Source organism: Meles meles, chromosome 10 (assembly GCF_922984935.1).
Source record: "Meles meles chromosome 10, mMelMel3.1 paternal haplotype, whole genome shotgun sequence".
NCBI lineage: Eukaryota > Metazoa > Chordata > Mammalia > Carnivora > Mustelidae > Meles > Meles meles.
The window spans coordinates 77275246-77292256 of record NC_060075.1 but is presented as its reverse complement, the minus strand read 5'-3'; the positions used below and the strand labels follow the sequence as shown (position 1 = coordinate 77292256).

The 17011-nt window shown below is 38.5% G+C and overlaps 1 protein-coding gene across 4 annotated transcripts in view; it reads left to right on the top strand.

The window, feature by feature from the left end:
* The window catches only part of CROT (carnitine O-octanoyltransferase), a 56495-nt gene that overhangs the window by 36629 nt on the left and 2855 nt on the right, over positions 1–17011 (top strand). For 3 of the 4 annotated variants that reach the window (XM_046021196.1, XM_046021197.1, XM_046021198.1), the window contains exons 11-17: positions 166–249; positions 331–438; positions 1531–1661; positions 12845–12968; positions 14121–14199; positions 14289–14382; positions 14507–14626. In XM_046021196.1, coding sequence (XP_045877152.1) covers positions 166–249; positions 331–438; positions 1531–1661; positions 12845–12968; positions 14121–14199; positions 14289–14382; positions 14507–14626 — 740 coding nt within the window. The remainder of the gene's footprint in view (positions 1–165; positions 250–330; positions 439–1530; positions 1662–12844; positions 12969–14120; positions 14200–14288; positions 14383–14506; positions 14627–17011) is intronic. The other variant, XM_046021199.1, reaches the window with a different exon arrangement.

Sequence of the window (17011 nt, the reverse complement as noted above, 5' to 3'; positions counted from 1 at the left end):
CAATCACTTACTATGCTGTAGGATTTCTCTGTCCTTCGGTGAGGCATTTGAATTCTGCACTTCAGTATGTATTAAGATTGGAGGGGAGGGAAATTGAAAATAAAATATTGGGTCACATTTTAAATTGACATAAAGTATTCAAAATCTTGTGTACTTTCATTTTAGCATGCTCCTTTTGATGGAATGGTTATGGTAAACATCAGCCGTTACATTGATGAGAAAGTTTTTGAGAATGAAGGAAGATGGAAGGTATGTTAGAAAAAAAAAATTCATTTTTTTTCCTTAATATTTTTTTGATTTAATATTTTTAAGTCTTTTCCCTGTTTTCAGGGTTCAGAAAAAGTACGGGATATATCACTTCCAGAGGAACTTGTTTTCACTGTGGATGATAAAATACTAAACTACATAAATCAAGCTAAAGCCCAATTTCTCAAGCAGGTAGATTTTTTAAACATTTTTTCTTAGATACTAATGCTTTTCTTTTAACTACCACATATAAAAATTAGGTCATCATCTGAGCACGACAACATAAAACATTTTATTTATTTATTTTTAAAGATTTTATTTATTTATTTGACAGACAGAGATCACCAGTAGGCAGAGAGGCAGGCAGAGAGAGAGAGAGAGGAGGAAGCAGGCTCCGTTCTGAGCAGAGAGCCCGATGCGGGGCTCGATCCCAGGACACTGGGATCATGACCTGAGCCGAAGGCAGAGGCTTTAATGCACTGAGCCACCCAGGCGCCCCTTATTTATTTTTAAAGATTTTATTTATTTAAAGAGAGAGCACAAGCACGGTGGTGGGGCTGGTGGCCGAGGGAGAGGGGGACTGAGAATCTCAAGCAGACTCCCCACTGAGCCCAGACTAATATGGGCCTTAGTCTCATGACCCTGACATCATGACTTGGGCTGAAATCAAGAGTCTGATGCTAAACTGGGTCACTCAGGCGCCTAAACAACATTAAAACATTTCTTTAAAAAAGGTCTTATTTGGGCACCTGGGTGGCTCAGTGGGTTAAGCCTTTGCCTTCAGCTCAGGTCATGATCTCAGGGTCCTGGGATCGAGCCCCGCATGGGGCTCTCTGCTCAGCAGGGAGCCTACTTCCTCCTGTCTCTCTACCTGCCTCTCTGCCTACTTGTAATCTCTCTCTCTCTTTGTCAAATAAATAAATAAAATCTTTAAAAAAAAATCTTATTTATTTGACAGAGATACGGTGAGAGAGGCAACACAAGCAGGGGAAGTGCGAGAGAGAGAAGCAGGCTCCCCGCTGAACAGGGAGCCTCACGCAGGGCTCTATCCCAGGACTCTGGGATCATGACCTCAGCCGAAGGCAGATACTTAACAACTGAGCCACTCAGATGCCCCAACATTAAAACATTTTAAATTGTAGCTTTGATACCTTTAATTTTTTATATGTAATGTTTAATGTACGTGATGATTTGGTTATCTTCGGGGTATTCTTCTTAGCTGATTTTTCACTTTTCCCATTTATTTATTTATTTATTTATTTATTTTATTTTATTTTTTGTTAGGCATCTGATCTGCAGATTGTGGTATATCCCTTTATGTCTTTTGGTAAAAACCTAACCAAGAAGAAGCTGCTTCACCCTGATACATTTATTCAGCTTGCACTTCAGCTGGCCTATTACAGACTTTATGGACGGTGAGAACCATTCGTTTTCCATTTTCAGCTTCTTGAAGTCCAAGGGTATATCTTTAGCATAGCTATTCCATCCTCATTCCTGTGTTTTTCCTGACTTTCCCCAAGCGGCACTGTGTCCTAATTTGGACTTCCATCATCAGTGTTTTGGAGTTTTGATGTATGGCACTTTTTACAGAGTGTCCGCTGTCTTTTAAGAGAGGTTTTACTGTTCTTTGGAATTCAAATCACTTGGTTTCCTTGTAGCCTCAGTTTCCTGATGGATTTATGATTTTATAGATTATCCTGTTTTGACTAATTTTTAGGATAAGAGAGATGGTATCCTAGGCAGGAGTAGAAACTCTGTGATCTTGCTTTTTAAATATCCAGTCTCAGAATGTGTCTTTAAATGGGTTTTTGAGGTCATCTGCATTTACTATAGTTATCAGTAAGGTTGGGTTTAAGTCTACCATTTTGCTCTTTCTTTTCTTTTTATCATACCCGATTTTTGTTTTTTTTAATCTTACTTTGAATTCATAGTGTTTTTAAAAAATTGTTCCATTTTATCTCCATTATCAGATACACTCTTGTTTCATTTTGTTTTTAGTAGTTGCATGGGGTCTATAAAATACATCTTTAATTTACCCGAGTTTACCATCAAGTAACATTTTCCATTGAAGTGTAACCTAAGAACCTTAAAACAGAATGTTGCTCCTGTCTTTTATGCTGTTGTTGTATATTATACTTCTATAAAGGTAGTAAACCTCACAATACACTGTTACTATTGGCATTAAGAAGTGGATTATTGGGGCGCCTGGGTGGCTCAGTGGGTTAGGCCACTGCCTTCGGCTCAGGTCATGATCTCAGGGTCCTGGGATCGAGTTCCGTATCAGGCTCTCTGCTCAGCAGTGAGCCTGCCTGCCTCTCTGCCTGCCTCTCTGCCTACCTCTCTGCCTGCCTCTCTGCCTACTTGTGATCTCTCTCTGTCAAATAAATAAAATGTAAAAAAAAAAAAAAAAAAGTGGATTATCGGGCGCCTGGGTGGCTCAGTGGGTTGGGCCTCTGCCTTCGGCTCGGGTCATGATCTCGGGGTCCTGGGAGCGAGTCCCGCATCGGGCTCTCTGTTCGGCAGGGAGCCTGCTTCCTCCTCTCTCTCTGCCTACTTGTAATTTCTCTCTGTCAAATAAATAAATAAAATCCTTAAAAAAAAATTAAAAAAAAAAAAAAGAAGTGGATTATCTTTTTTTTTCTGGTAGTAAAATATATATATTAAAAAAACCTTTTCAGGGGCCCCTGGGTGGCTCAGTGGGTTAAAGCTTCTGCCTTCGGCTCAGGTCATGATCCTGGGGTCCTGGGATCGAGCCCCATATCGGGCTCTCTGCTTCGCAGGGAGCCTGCTTCCCTTCCTCTCTCTCTCCCTGCCTCTCTGCCTACTGGTGATCTCTGTCAAATAAATAAATAAAATCTTTAAAAAACAAAAACAACCTTTCCAGTTTAGCCATTAATTACATAATATAGCATTCATTTTCAGTGTTGTGCAAGCATCACATCTGTATATTTGCAAGATGATTTCATTGCCTCAAAGAGAGACTATAACCATGAAACAGTAATTTCTTATTTCTCCTATTGCCTCAGCCCGTTAATCTCTAATCTACTTTTGCGCTCTATGAACTTGCCTATTCTAGATATTTTCTCTAGGTGTAATCATAGGATATTTGTCTTTTTTGTCTCTGATTTAACTTAGGATAATGTTTCCAAGGTTCATCCATATGGTATAATAAGAACTTCATTCTTCTTTATGGCGAAATACTCCACTATATAGATATACCACCTTTTCTTTATCCATTCATCTGTTGATAGACACTTGATTTGTTTCCACCTTTTGGCTATTGCAAATATTGCTGTTGTAAACATTCACATACAAGTATCTGAATCTCTTTTTTAATTTCTTTTGAGTCTATACCTAGGAGTGGGTTTGCTGGATTGTGTGATAATTCTTTTTCAAAAACTCTTTGAGTACCTGCCAAACTATTTTCCACCATGGCTATACATTTTACATTCCCACCAGCAGTTTACAAAGGTTCAAATTAGCCCATATCCTTGCCAACACTTATTTTTTTTCATTAAAAAAAATTAAAACTATTGGTTTTGAAGTAGTATCTCATTGTGGTTTTTATTTGCATTTCCCTATTGACTAATGAGGTTGTTTATCTTTTCATATGTTGGTTGACCATTTGCATGGCCAGATGTATATATGTATGTGTATCTTTTTTGGCAAACTGTCTATAGAAGTCTTTTGTGTTTTTGGTAATTGGGTTGTCATTTTTTTTTTTAACTGTATGAGTTTTTTTGTTTTGTTTTGTTTTGTTTTAATATTTTATTTATTTGACAGAAATCACAACTAGGCAGAGAGGCAGGCAGAGAGAGAGGAGGAAGCAGGCTCCCTGCGGAGCAGAGAGCTGGATGTGGGGCTCGATCCCAGGACCCTGGGATGACCTGAGCCGAAGGCAGAGGCTTTAACCCACTGAGCCACCCAGGCGCCCCAACTGTATGAGTTTTTTAATGTATTCTGGATATGAAACCCTTATCAATACATAATTGGCAAGTATTTTTCTCCCATTCTGTGGTTTTTCTTTTCACTCTGTGCATCAAAGGATACCACTATGTTTTTAATTTTGAAGTGCAGTTTATCTATTTTGCTTTTAATTGTAGCCTGTACTTTTGTTGTCATATTGAAGGAATCATTGCTAAATCCAGTGTCATGAAGTTTTATTATTATTATTTTTAAAGAGTCTTTTTTTTTTTTTAAAGATTTTATTTATTTATTTGACAGAGAGAGAGATCACAAGTAGGCAGAGAGGCAGGCAGAGAGAGAGGCAGAGAGGGAGGAGGAAGCAGGCTCCCTACGGAGCAGAGAGCCCGATGCGGGGCTCGATCCCAGGACCCTGAGATCATGACCCGGCCGAAGGCAGCGGCTTAATCCACTGAGCCACCCAGGCGCCCCCGTTATTATTATTATTGTAAGATTTTATTTATTTATTTGACAGAGCGTGATCTGGAGAGCACAAGCAGGGGGAGTGGCAGAGGTAGAGGAAGAAGCAGGTTTCTGGTGGAGCAGGGAGCCTGATGTGGGGCTTAATCCCAGGACCCTGGGATCATGACCTGAGCCAAAGACGTTTTACTGACTGAGCCACCCAGGAACCCACCAGTGTCATAAAGTTTTGCCCTTATATTATCTTCCAGGAGGTTTTTTGTTTGTTTGTTTTTTTAAGATTCTATTTATTTTATTTGACAGAGAAATCACAAGTAGGCAGAGCAGTAGGCCGGGGGCAGGATGGGGGAAAGCAGGCTCCCTGCAGAGCAGAGAGCCTGATGCAGGGCTTAATCCCGGGACCCTGAGATCATGACCTGAGCCGAAGGCAGAGGCTTAACCCACTGAGGTACCCAGGCGCCCCATCTTCCTGGAGTTTTATAGCTGTAACTCTTACTTTAAATCTTTGATGTGTTTTCTTTTCTTTTTATTATTATTTTTTTTTTTTGGAGAGCAAGAGCACAAGTGGTTGGAGAGGTGGAGGAGCAGAGGGAGAGGAAGAGAAAGAATCTAGAAGTAGACTCCATGCTTAGTGTCGAGCCCAGTGCAGGGTTTGATCGCATGACTCTGAGATCATGACCTGAGCCAAAATCAGGAGTCAAACACTTAGCCAACTAAGCCATCCAGGCACCTGTCTTTGATGCTGTTTGAATTAATTTTTGTGTATAGTGTGTGGTAAAGGTCCAACTTCATTCCTTTACAAGTGGATATCTAATTTTCCTGGCTTTTTTTTTTTTTTTTTAAGAGACTGTTCGTTGAATGGTCTAGATATTCTTGTTTAAAAATAAGTTGATTTTACATGTAAAGATTTATTTCCGGGCTTTCAGTTCTGTTCATTGGTCTATATGTCTCTTCTTATGTCAGTACCATACTGTTTTGATTATTGTAGCTTTGTAATAAGTTTTGAAATGCAAAAGTGTGTGTTCTTCACCTATGTTCTTTTCAAGATTGTTTTGGCTATTCTTGAAATTCCATATGAATTTTAGGGTTAGTTTTTCCATGTTTTTCAGAAATGTTGCAGTTTTGAATCTCTAGACTCCTTTGGGTAGCATTGTCACCTTAATGATAGTCTCTGATCTAAGAACATAGAGTCCTGTTCCATTTATTTATGCTTTTAAAAAGTTCTTTAAACATTGTTTTGTAGTTTCCTGTGTATAGTGTTTTTGCTTCTTTGGTTAAGTTTAAACTTGAGTATTTTATACTTTTTGATGCTATTGTAAATGGAATTGTTTTTTTAATTTTCTTTTCAGGTCATTTATTCCTAGTGTGTGGAAATGCAGCTGATTTTTGTGTTTTGGTTTTGTGTCTTTAAGCATTGTTGAATTAGTTTATTAGTTCTAATACTCTTTTGTGGACTTGAGATCAAATAATCTGTCAATAGAGATACCCCCCCCCCCTTAATTTGTAGGCCTTTTATTTCTTTTGGCTTGAACACCCAATAGTATGCCAAATAATCTTTTTCATATTACTTTAGGTGGAAAGTTTTTAGTCTTTCATAATTGAGTATGATGTTAGCTGTGAGTTTTTCATAAATTTTTTTTTTTTAAAGATTTTATTTATTTATCTGACAGACAGAAATCACAAGTAGGCAGGGAGACAGTCAGAGAGAGAGAGGAGGAAGCAGGCTCTCCGCAGAGCAGAGAGCCTGATGCGGGGCTCGATCCCAGAACCCAGGGATCATGACCTGAGCCGAAAGCAGAGGCTTTAACCCACTGAGCCACCCAGGCGCCCCTCATAAATGTTTTTTAACATGTTGAGGAAGTTTCTTTCTCTTCCTAATATATTGAGTTTTTTATTATGGGAGAGTGTCGGATTTTTTCAAATGCTTTTCTGTGTCAGTTATCCTGTAGGACTTACCCTTCATTCTATTACTAAGGTGTATTACACGGACTGATATTCATTTGTTGAACCATCCTTGCATTCTAAGACTATATCCCACTTGGGCATGGTGTATTGTCCCTTGAACATGCTGCTGAATTTGGTTTGTTAGTAATTCTAAGATTTTTGCATCTTTATTTATAAAGGAGTATTGGTCTATTGTGTCTTCTTATAATAGCTATGTTTTAAAGCTTTTATTTAAATTCCAGTTAGTTAACACAGTGTAATATTAGTTTCAGAATCAATTTAGCGATTCAGCACTTCCATACAATACCTGGTGCTCATCACAAGTGCACTCCATAATCCACATCACCTATTTGACCCATCCCCCATGCACATCCCCTCTGGTAATCATCAGTTTGTTCTCTATAGTTAGTCTGTTTCTTGTTTTGCCTTATTATCTCCCCACCACCCCAACCCTTTGCTTGTTTGTTTTGTTTCTTAAATTCTACATATGAATGAAATCCTGTGGTATTTGTCTTTCTCTGATTGACTTTGCTTAGCATAATACTCTCTAGCTTTATCCGTATCATGGCAGATGGCAAGATTTCATTCTTTTTTATGGCTGATAATCTATACACACTATATCTTCTTTATCCATTCATCACTCAATGGACATTTTATCTGTTTCCATAATTTGACTTTTGTAGATAATACTGCTGTAAACATTGGGGTGTATGTGCCCCCTCGAATCACTATGTTTATGTCCTCTGGATAAATACCCAGTCATGGGATTGCTAGGTTGTAGGATAGTTCTATTTTTAACTTTTTGAGGAAACTCCATACTGTTTTCCAGAGTGGCTGTACCAGTTTGCATTCCCACCAGTAGTGCCTACAAAACCCACAGTTTGTTTCTCAGAGTCCAGAGTCTCTCATGGTTTGTTTCCCCCTCCAATTTCCCCCAACTCACTTCTCCTCTCCATCTCCCAATGTCCTCTGTGTTATTCCTTATGCTTCACAAGTAAGGGAAACCATATGATAATTGAGTCTCTGCTTGACTTCACTCAGCATAATCTCCAGTCCCGTCCATGTTGATACAAAAGTTGGGTATTCATCCTTTCTGATGAAGGCATAATACTCCATTGTATATATGGACCATATCTTCTTTATCCATTCATCTTTTGAAGGGCATCTTGGCTCTCCACAGTTTGGCAACTGTGGCCATTGCTGCTATGAACATTGGGGTACAGATGGCCCTGCTTTTCACTACCTCTGTATCTTTGGGGCAAATACCCCAAAATTGCTGGGTCATAGGGTAGCTCTATTTTTAATTTTTTGAGGAAATCTCCACACTGTTTTCTTTTTTTTTTTTTAAAGATTTTATTTATTCATTTGACAGCGCGCGTGAGAGAGAGATCACAAGTAGGCAGAGAGGCAGGCAGAGAGAGAGAGAGAGGGAAGCAGGCTCCCCGCCGAGCAGAGAGCCCGACGCGGGACTCGATCCCAGGACCCTGAGATCATGACCCGAGCCGAAGGCAGCGGCCCAACCCACTGAGCCACCCAGGCGCCCCAAAGTGGTTGTACCAACTGCATTCATTCCCACCAACAGTGTGAGAGGGTTCCTCTTTCTCCACATCTCCAACACTTGTTTCTCTCCAACATTTGTTTTCTGTCCTGTTAATTGGCCATTCTAACTGGTATAAGGTTGTATCTCAGTGTGGGTTTTTTTTTTTTTTTTTTAAGATTTTATTTATTTGACAGAGATCACAAGTAGGCAGAGAGGCAGGCAGAGAGAGAGGAAGGGAAGCAGGATCCCCGCTGAGCAGAGAGCCCAATGCGGGGCTCAATCCCAGGACCCCAGGATCATGACCTGAGCCGAAGGCAGAGGCTTTAATCCGCAGAGCCACCCAGGCGCCCCTCTCAGTGTGGTTTTTGATTGAATTTCCCTGATGGCTAATGATGATAAACATTTTTTCATGTGTCTGTTAGCCATTTGTGTGTCTTCTTTGGAGAAGTGTCGTTCATGTCTTCTGCCCGTTTTTTGACATGATTATCTGTTTTTTGGGTGTTGATTTTGAGGAGTTCTTTTTAGATCTTGGACATCAGCTCTTGTCTGTAGTGTTATTTGCGAATATCTTCTACCATTCTTTGGGTTGCCTCTTTGTTTTGTTGACTGTTTTGTTTGCTGTGCAGAAACTTTTGATCTTGATGAAGTCCCAGAAGTTCATTTTCACTTTTGTTTCCTTTGCCTTTGGGGACATGTCTTGAAAGAATTTGCTGTGGCCGAAAATCCTCTAGGATTTTGATAGATTCCTGCCTCATATTGAGGTCTTTATTCCATTTTGAGTTTATCTTTGTGTATGGTGTAAGGGAATGATTGAGTTTCATTCTTCTACACATAGCTGTCCAGTTTTCCCAGCACCATTTATTGAAGAGACTTTTTTCCACCGTATATTTTTTCCTGCTTTGTTGAAGATTATTTGACCTTAGAATTGAGAGTCCATATCTGGGCTCTCTACTCTGTTCCACTGGTCAATGTGTCTGTTTTTGTGCCAGTACCATGCTGTTTTCGTAATCACAGCTTTCTAGTCAAGCTTGAAATCAGGCAACGTGATGCCCCCAGTTTTGTTTTTAAACAATTCAAGGTCCCTTAGCAATTCAGGGTCTCTTCTGGTTCCATATAAATTTTAGGATTGTTTGTTCCAGCTCTTTGAAAAGTATTGGTGGAATTTTGAAAGTATGGATTGCTCTAGGCAGTACAGACATTTTAACAATGTTTATTCTTCCGATCCATGAGCATAGAATGCTCTTCCATCTTTTGTGTCCTCATTTTCTTTCATGAGTGTTCTGTAGTTCCTCGAATACAGATCCTTTACCTCTTTGGTTAGGTTTATTCCCAGGCATCTTACAGTTCTTGGTGCTATAGTAAATGGAATCGATTCTCTAATTTCTCATTCTATATTTTTATTGCTAGTGTTGTCTTTGTTTTTGGTATGAGGGTAATGCTGGCCTCCCTTTGAGTTAGGAAATGTTCCCTCCTTTTTAGTTTTTTGGAGGAATTTGAAAAGGATTGGTGTTCATTTTTTAAGTCTTAGAATTCATCGACAAAGTTATGTGATCTAGGACTTCTGTTACTGGGAAGGTTTTTGAGTACACATTCATTTCCTCACTTGAAGTAGGTTCAGATTTATTTTTCTTGATTCAGAATATGTCTGTTTAATTTAGGTTATCCAGTTTATCGGTTTACAGTTGTTTATTCCCTTAAAATCCTTTTTATTTCTATAAAGGAGGTAATGCCCTCTCTTTCATAACTAATTTTAGTAGTTGCAGTTTTTACCCTTTTTTTCTTAATCATTGTAGCTAAATGTTGTCAGTTTTGTTGACCTTTTCAAAGAATCAAGTTTAGTTAACTTTCTCTAATTTTTAATTTATGTATTTTGGTTATTTCTAGTCTTAATTATTTTCTTCCTTTTGCTGGCTTTGGGTCTACTTTGCTCTCCTTTTTTCCAGTTCCTTAAGGTGTTCCCTTCGTCTATTGATTTGTAGGGGCTTCTTCCCCCCCAATGCAGGTATTTACAGCTATAAACTTCCCTTTGAACACTTTTCATTCTATAAGGTTTGGTAGGTTGCGTTTTCATTTTCATTCATCTCAAGGCATTTTCTAATTTCCCTTGTGATTTCTCCCTTCCCCAATTTGTTGTTTGTATCTTGTTAGATGTCTTCATATTTGTGAATCTTCTAGTTGTTCTTCTGTTATGATTTCTGGCTTCATTCCAGTGTCACTGAAAAAGATATTGTTTATGATTTCAGTATTTTTAAATTTATTGAGGCTTGTTTTGTGGCCTACTCACTGGTCTTTCCTGGAGAGTGTTCCCATGTGCACTTGAGAAGAATTGGTATTCTACTGTTCGGAAGTGGCATGTTCTATATATGTCTCTTAGGTCTGGTTATTGATACTATTGTTCAAGTCCTCTGTTTCCTTATTTATCTCCTGTCTACATGGGCTATCTCAATTATCAAAAGTTCGATATTAAAGTCTCCAGCTGCCATTGGAGAGTTGTCTAGTTGTCTCTTCAATTCTCCCAGTATTTGCTTTGTATGTTTTAAGGCTTTTTTTAGGTGCATATATTTTTATAATTGTTATGTCTTCTTGATGAATTAAGCCTTTCATTTATATATAGTGTTCTGTTTGCCTCTTAACTCTTGACTTAAAATCTATTTTGTCTGATAATAACATAGCCACTCAAGCTCTTGTACTTACTATTTTTAGGGAATATCTATTTTTGTCCTTTTACTTTTAACATCTTAATGTCTTTTTATCTACAATGAATTTAAGATACTAGATTATGGGTTTTTTTAAATCCATTCTGCCAATCTCTGCCTTTGATTGAATAGTTTATTTACATTTAAAATAGTTACTGATAAAGAAATATTTCCTTATGCCACCTAGCTCTGTTTTCTGTAGGTCTTATTTGGTTTTTGTTTCTAAACTCTTCTACTACCTCTTTTTATTTGCTTGATTTTATTTTTTACAGTGTACCATTTTGGTTCCTTTCTTTTTCTTTGTATTTTTTATCTATTTTACTCACGCTTACTTTGAAAATACAGTTCATGTTTTATATTTGTAACAACCTCATTTGAATAATAGCTTAGTTTTAGTAGTATACAAAACTCTGCTTCTGTAGATCTCTGTACTCTGTTTTGTTAACGATTACATCTTTATACATTGTGTGCCCATTGATACAGGTTTGTATTATTGTTTTATGCATTTGCCTTTTAAGTGAAAGAAAAATAACTATTAAACATGTTGTTCTGTCTCCCATGTTCTCCATAAACTCAGAGTTAGATCTAGAGACTTGAAAATAAGAATTTACTATTTTTTAGTGAATAGTAAAAAAAATTTACTATTTTTGATAGTACATCAAGTAATTAATGTCATTTGTTTTCTGTTTCATCCTGTTGAGACTGAGTGAATTTGTTAGCCAATGTGCATTATAAAGTTTCCTCCCTGAGTTTTTTACCCAATGATTTTAGTAGGCATTGATAATCATAACCAAGATGTATTATTTTGTTAGAGGTTACAGTGCAGTGGTATTTTTACTTACTGCTTTTATTTTTAATCTTTTTTTTTTTTTTTTTATAGAATGTTAGTGTTAAGTTTTTATTTACACTTTCTCCTCTTACTTGAAAAGGATACTATTTCAGCTCATGGAGACAGCCTTATAGACACAGTGGGCAGAAGAGGCTTAGTAATTCTGTTTGAGCCTTCTTAATGCCCATGTTCACATCTTTTCCTCTCACTCCATTTGATCTCTTTAACTTTGGGGGATTCCAACCACCAGAAATAATAATGTTACATAACTAAGAGAGCTCTATATCTAAAATTATTTACCTCATTCTTCAACTCAGGAAAACAGTCATCACTCTGGGGAACTTCTTAGAGAATGCTTTTACTTTACTAATCCTGTAGTGATTCATGTAGCGTATGAAGGAACTAAAGGCCAGGGACTCGGTATTATCTATTGCTGTGTAACAGTTACCACAAACTTATTTGGCATAAGACAGTAAATGTTATTTCATATTTTCTGTCACACAAGAACCCAGGTGCAGGCTTCCTGGGTGCGTCTACCTTCAAGTTTCCTAAAGTCGTAGTTGGAGTGTCATTCAGTTCTCTTCTCATTTGAAGGTGTTCCACAGAGGGGATCTGCTTCCAAGCTCACTTGTGATTATTAGTGGAAATCACTTCCTTCCAGGCTATTTTCCAGAGGCATCCCTCTGTTTCTCACCCTCTGGGCCTCTCTGTAAGGCACCTTCCAGTGAAGCAGCCGGCTTTCCTCATACTAAGGAAGTGAGAGTGATTAAGATCTCTCTTTGTAACCTAATTTCAAAAGTGACATCCCATCACTTTGTCCTGCTCTTTTCATCAGAAGCAAGTTACAAGTCCATCTCACACTCAGACTGAGGAGTTACACAGAGTATTACTACCAGGAGGCAAGGATCACTTGGGGGTGCTTCTTAGAGGCCATCTACCACAGATGCACTGCCGTATAGAACCTGACCACAGCCGAGCCTTGGAAAGAGGGAAGCCGTGGTGTCCCAGACCCTGTAGATCAGAGTATTTTTTTACTCTTTGATTATTGAAAGTAGTCTCTTGGTTACTGAAAGTCACAGCAGTGGTTTGTAGTGTAGAACTTAGTCTCTGACCAAAGCCAGCTTTATTAGGTAAGCTTTCTTTGTAATAATATTTGAATATTTTCTTTATTATGACACTTTCTTTTATTTTCATTTCTTCTTGTAGCCCTGGCAGCTGCTATGAGACAGCTATGACAAGGTGCTTTTATCATGGCCGTACAGAGACTATGCGCTCATGTACTGTAGAAGCGCTCCAGTGGTGTCAGTCCATGCAGGATCCTTCTACTAGTGTGAGTATTGAAAAGTTATTATTTACTTGTTTACAGGAATAACCAACTTCTTTGCTTCAGTTCCCCTGGATCAGTAAAATAGTTTCAGGTGTTTGTCCCTCAGGTGTTTAAAGCAGTCATTCACTGTATATACTTGGAAAGAATATGAAACAGGAAAGACCTGAGAAGAAGCTCAGTTGTGTCACTTTCTGGGCAAAGTATCTTTGATACCATGAATATTTTACGATTACTTGATCTACCTTTAGGATAACACCAGTGAAGTACAGACTATCCCAAAGTGCCTTAAAAAGCAGCTTTTCCTTGATATGGTTGAAAGGTTTTGAAATCACAGATTCTTGTTTTCATGTATTAGAACCAGAACAGTTATGTTTTGCTTTAGACTTCTATTTTTAAAGCAGTGTCTAGGGGCACCTGGGTGGCTCAGTGGGTTAAAGCCTCTGCCTTCGGCTCGGGTCATGATCCCGGGGTCCTGGGATCGAGCCCTGCGTCGGGCTCTCTGCTCCGCGGGGAGCCTGCTTCCTCCTCTCTCTCTGCCTGCCTCTCTGCCTGGTTGTGATTTCTCTCTGTCAAATAAATGAAAAAAAAAAAATTTTATAAAGCAGTGTCTATACCTAGTGTGGGGCTTGAACTCAACAACCCTGGATTAAGAGTCACATCCCTTACCAACTAAGCCAGCCAGGCACCCCTGTACTTTCTTTCTTTCTTTTTTTTTTTAAAGCCATTTAGACAATAGGGTGGTTCCCTTCCACTGCTGTTTTGGTATTGTATTTGTTATTTAGTTTTGATAGACAAGGTTATATATATGTTCATTTATTTTAATAGCGTAGAACTGTTTCATTATCATTTTGAACAGCTCTGTGTTTTGAAATCGTAGTTGCTTTTGTCTTTACACTTAAGAATATCACTTCAGTGTTGCCCACAAGTTCCTGTTTTCTTTCCTTAGAAAGAAATAATCAAGATGAAGGACAATATAGGAAAGAAAAGGCAGTGGAAGAAGTAAGGAAAATATGTAGAAGCCTGTGTCTCAGCATCTTCATAGAAATCTTTTCTCTTTCAGATTTTTCAAATTATGTTCAATCATGTTGAATTCAGGGTTTTTAAAATTTGGTTTCTGTATAGTTTACTGAAGTATTGTCTTGATTTTTAACACAGCTTCTTGAGAGGCAGCAGAAGATGTTACAAGCTTTTGCAAAACATAATAAAATGATGAAAGATTTTTCAGCTGGAAAAGGTACTTATATTGGAATTATTCTGACTTTAAAAAATTCTCTCATGTTGAAACATTTTTTTTCTATCTTCATACTTCTGGTTTCATTGCAGGATTTGACCGTCATCTTTTAGGGCTTTTACTCATAGCAAAAGAGGAAGGTCTTCCTGTTCCAGAACTCTTTACAGACCCTCTTTTCTCCAAAAGGTAATATGATACAGTGTTTTATAACTTGATCCATCAGATCCTTTTTTCTGAAGGTTAAAAGCTCTTCAGAAGTAATGTAAGTTTCTGAAAGCCTAGTAAAATAACCTCTCTTTATGCCACACAGTGGAGGAGGTGGAAACTTTGTTCTTTCAACAAGTCTGGTTGGTTATTTTAAAATCCAGGGAGTGGCAGTTCCCATGGTCCACAATGGCTATGGATTTTTCTACCATATCAGAGATGACAGGTAAGGCTGTTAGGCGTTTAATGTGTGTTTGTTTCTCTGTCCAGTTTTTGGGACACTTGGCAAATCAGTCCTTTAGGCGTTTTGTGCAGAACACCATTTAAGGTTGACTCCGTGACATACCATCATCATTCTCAAAACCCAGTACACATATTAGCATATTTGTTCCACACAACGTGTTTTATGCCAAGTTCAGGTAAAATTTGATTGCCTATAAATATGTGGTGGTTCATATAGTCATAGATAGTACTGATGTGACCAAGATAGAGACTAGGTAAATTAATTTATATTAAAAAAAAGAATGTTTTACCAATTCCTATACATTTCGTTTGTGTTGTATGAGGTTTGTGGAAAGAGTGAGAAAGAAAATGCTATAACCTGGTAGGTGGAGAACAAGGTAATATGAAATTGGCAGAAAGGCTTAGGAGGTCCTCATTCACATAGTCTGGCCATCTCCTCTCAGAGGTCTTTGGTAGCTTGGGAGCCTTTATAAAAAATAAAGTGGCTACATCTAACGCGGTGAATAGATGATAGGTGCAGAGGCTTCAGTTAGAATGTAAAAAATTAGAATGATCATATGTAGACATATTTGAATGTGTAACGTTTTTATACTTTAAATTTTTGAAAGAGCTTATAGTCGGTGTTATTGTTCAAAATGTTATTATCAGTCTCTCTGTCAAGTGTCACCTGTGCATAGCGTGTTATACCGGTGGTACCGGTACTTGTTAGCGTCTACATCCTAAATTATCCATTCCCATAATATTCAGCTTATGTACAGTAATGTACAAATTAAAGGGTAAATTCCAGAGGTTAAACATAGATCTTACTCTTTTTTTTCGTAATAAAAGGTCAAAGGTGTAGAATCATCATCAGGCACCGAGAATAGTAAGCATTCTAACATATTTCCTGACACATCTGGATACTGTATTGCACACACTGACAGGAGTTCCAGCCAGACACACCTCAGCTGTCTGACTTGAGATAAAGTCCTGATCCTGGGGCAGAGCTTCTATTCACTCATTCACGAAGTATGTAGTGAGAACTTGTTTTTTACATGCTGAGGACACAAGACAGACAAGATTTCCCTCTTAAAGATTTTGTTTTTTTACTTGGGAAAGGAGACAAAAGCAAACAAGCACGATGACTAGTGAAGAAGGCTGTGAAGGAAATAAGTAAGTTGATAAGGCGATAGAGACAAACTGTGGGCGGGAGTGGAGCATTGCCTCATTTAGTGTGGTCAGAGAGGGCCCGTGAAGCAGAGGTGTTGAGGAGGAGAGGGAATTAGTCACATGAATAACCAGGAATACAGCTCTCCAGACTTGGATCACTGCCAGCTGTCTCCACTGCCACCCACCAGGCTGAGCCACTGCCTTCTCCCACGTAGACTGTTGCAACAGGTTCTCCTGCTGTCTTCCTGCTTCAGCCTTTCCTTCCCTTCAGAACACTGTCTACACAAAACACTTGGATCCCCTTTTAAAAATGCCCTTCTGCTCAAAATCCTCCAAGAATTTCTTATTTCACTCACAGTAAAATCCAAAGGCCTCCTATGAGATCCTGGGTGATCAGGCTCTCATTCGCCACTCTGACCTTATGTTCTACAATGCTCCTCCTGTTTCACTCTACTCCAGACACTTTTGTTTTCTTGTACCTTGAATATAGCATGCAGGCTCCCTCTTCATGGCATTTGCAGTTACGATTTTCTCTATCTCCTACTGTTCCTTGAAATATATGTAAGGATCACTCCTTTACTTCATACAGGTATTTGCTTAAAATTTGCTACCATCTGGGAGGCCTTCTCTGATGATCTGTAAATTGCACTCCCCGCCTCCCTCACCTGCTACATTTCCTTTGTAACACGACCATCCAGTGGGTATACATACTTGTTGGTATAGCAGTCTTTCTTCTTTCCTAGAATATAAGCCCGTAAGAACAGGGTTTTTGATTTGTTTATTGCTGTATCCCCACCTTTGTAACCATGCCTTGTAAATAATCATGTTTTCAATGATTTTGTTGCTGAACATAATTATATGGTCCTCAGGACGTGGCCTAACATTTATGAGGAATGGAAAGAGGCTTTATGGCTATAAATTAGCAATTAAGTTGCAGTGGTGGAGGATGGTAGAAGATGTTGAAGAGAGGTAGGTACGAGCTGCATCTTGGAACGAGCTGCATCTTGGAGGACAGTATTTTCAACTCTGAGTGCACGTTAGAATCACCTAGAAAGCTCTAAAAATATTTCTTTTGGAAACACTGATTTGTTTGGGGTGGTCAGTTGATAATAGGGCCTTGTGAGATGGTAAGGAGTGGAGATTTTCTCCTAAGGATAATAGGAAGCATTTTACCAGCTTTTAAGCGTGAAATGTACACATGCTTTATTTGCATTAGAAG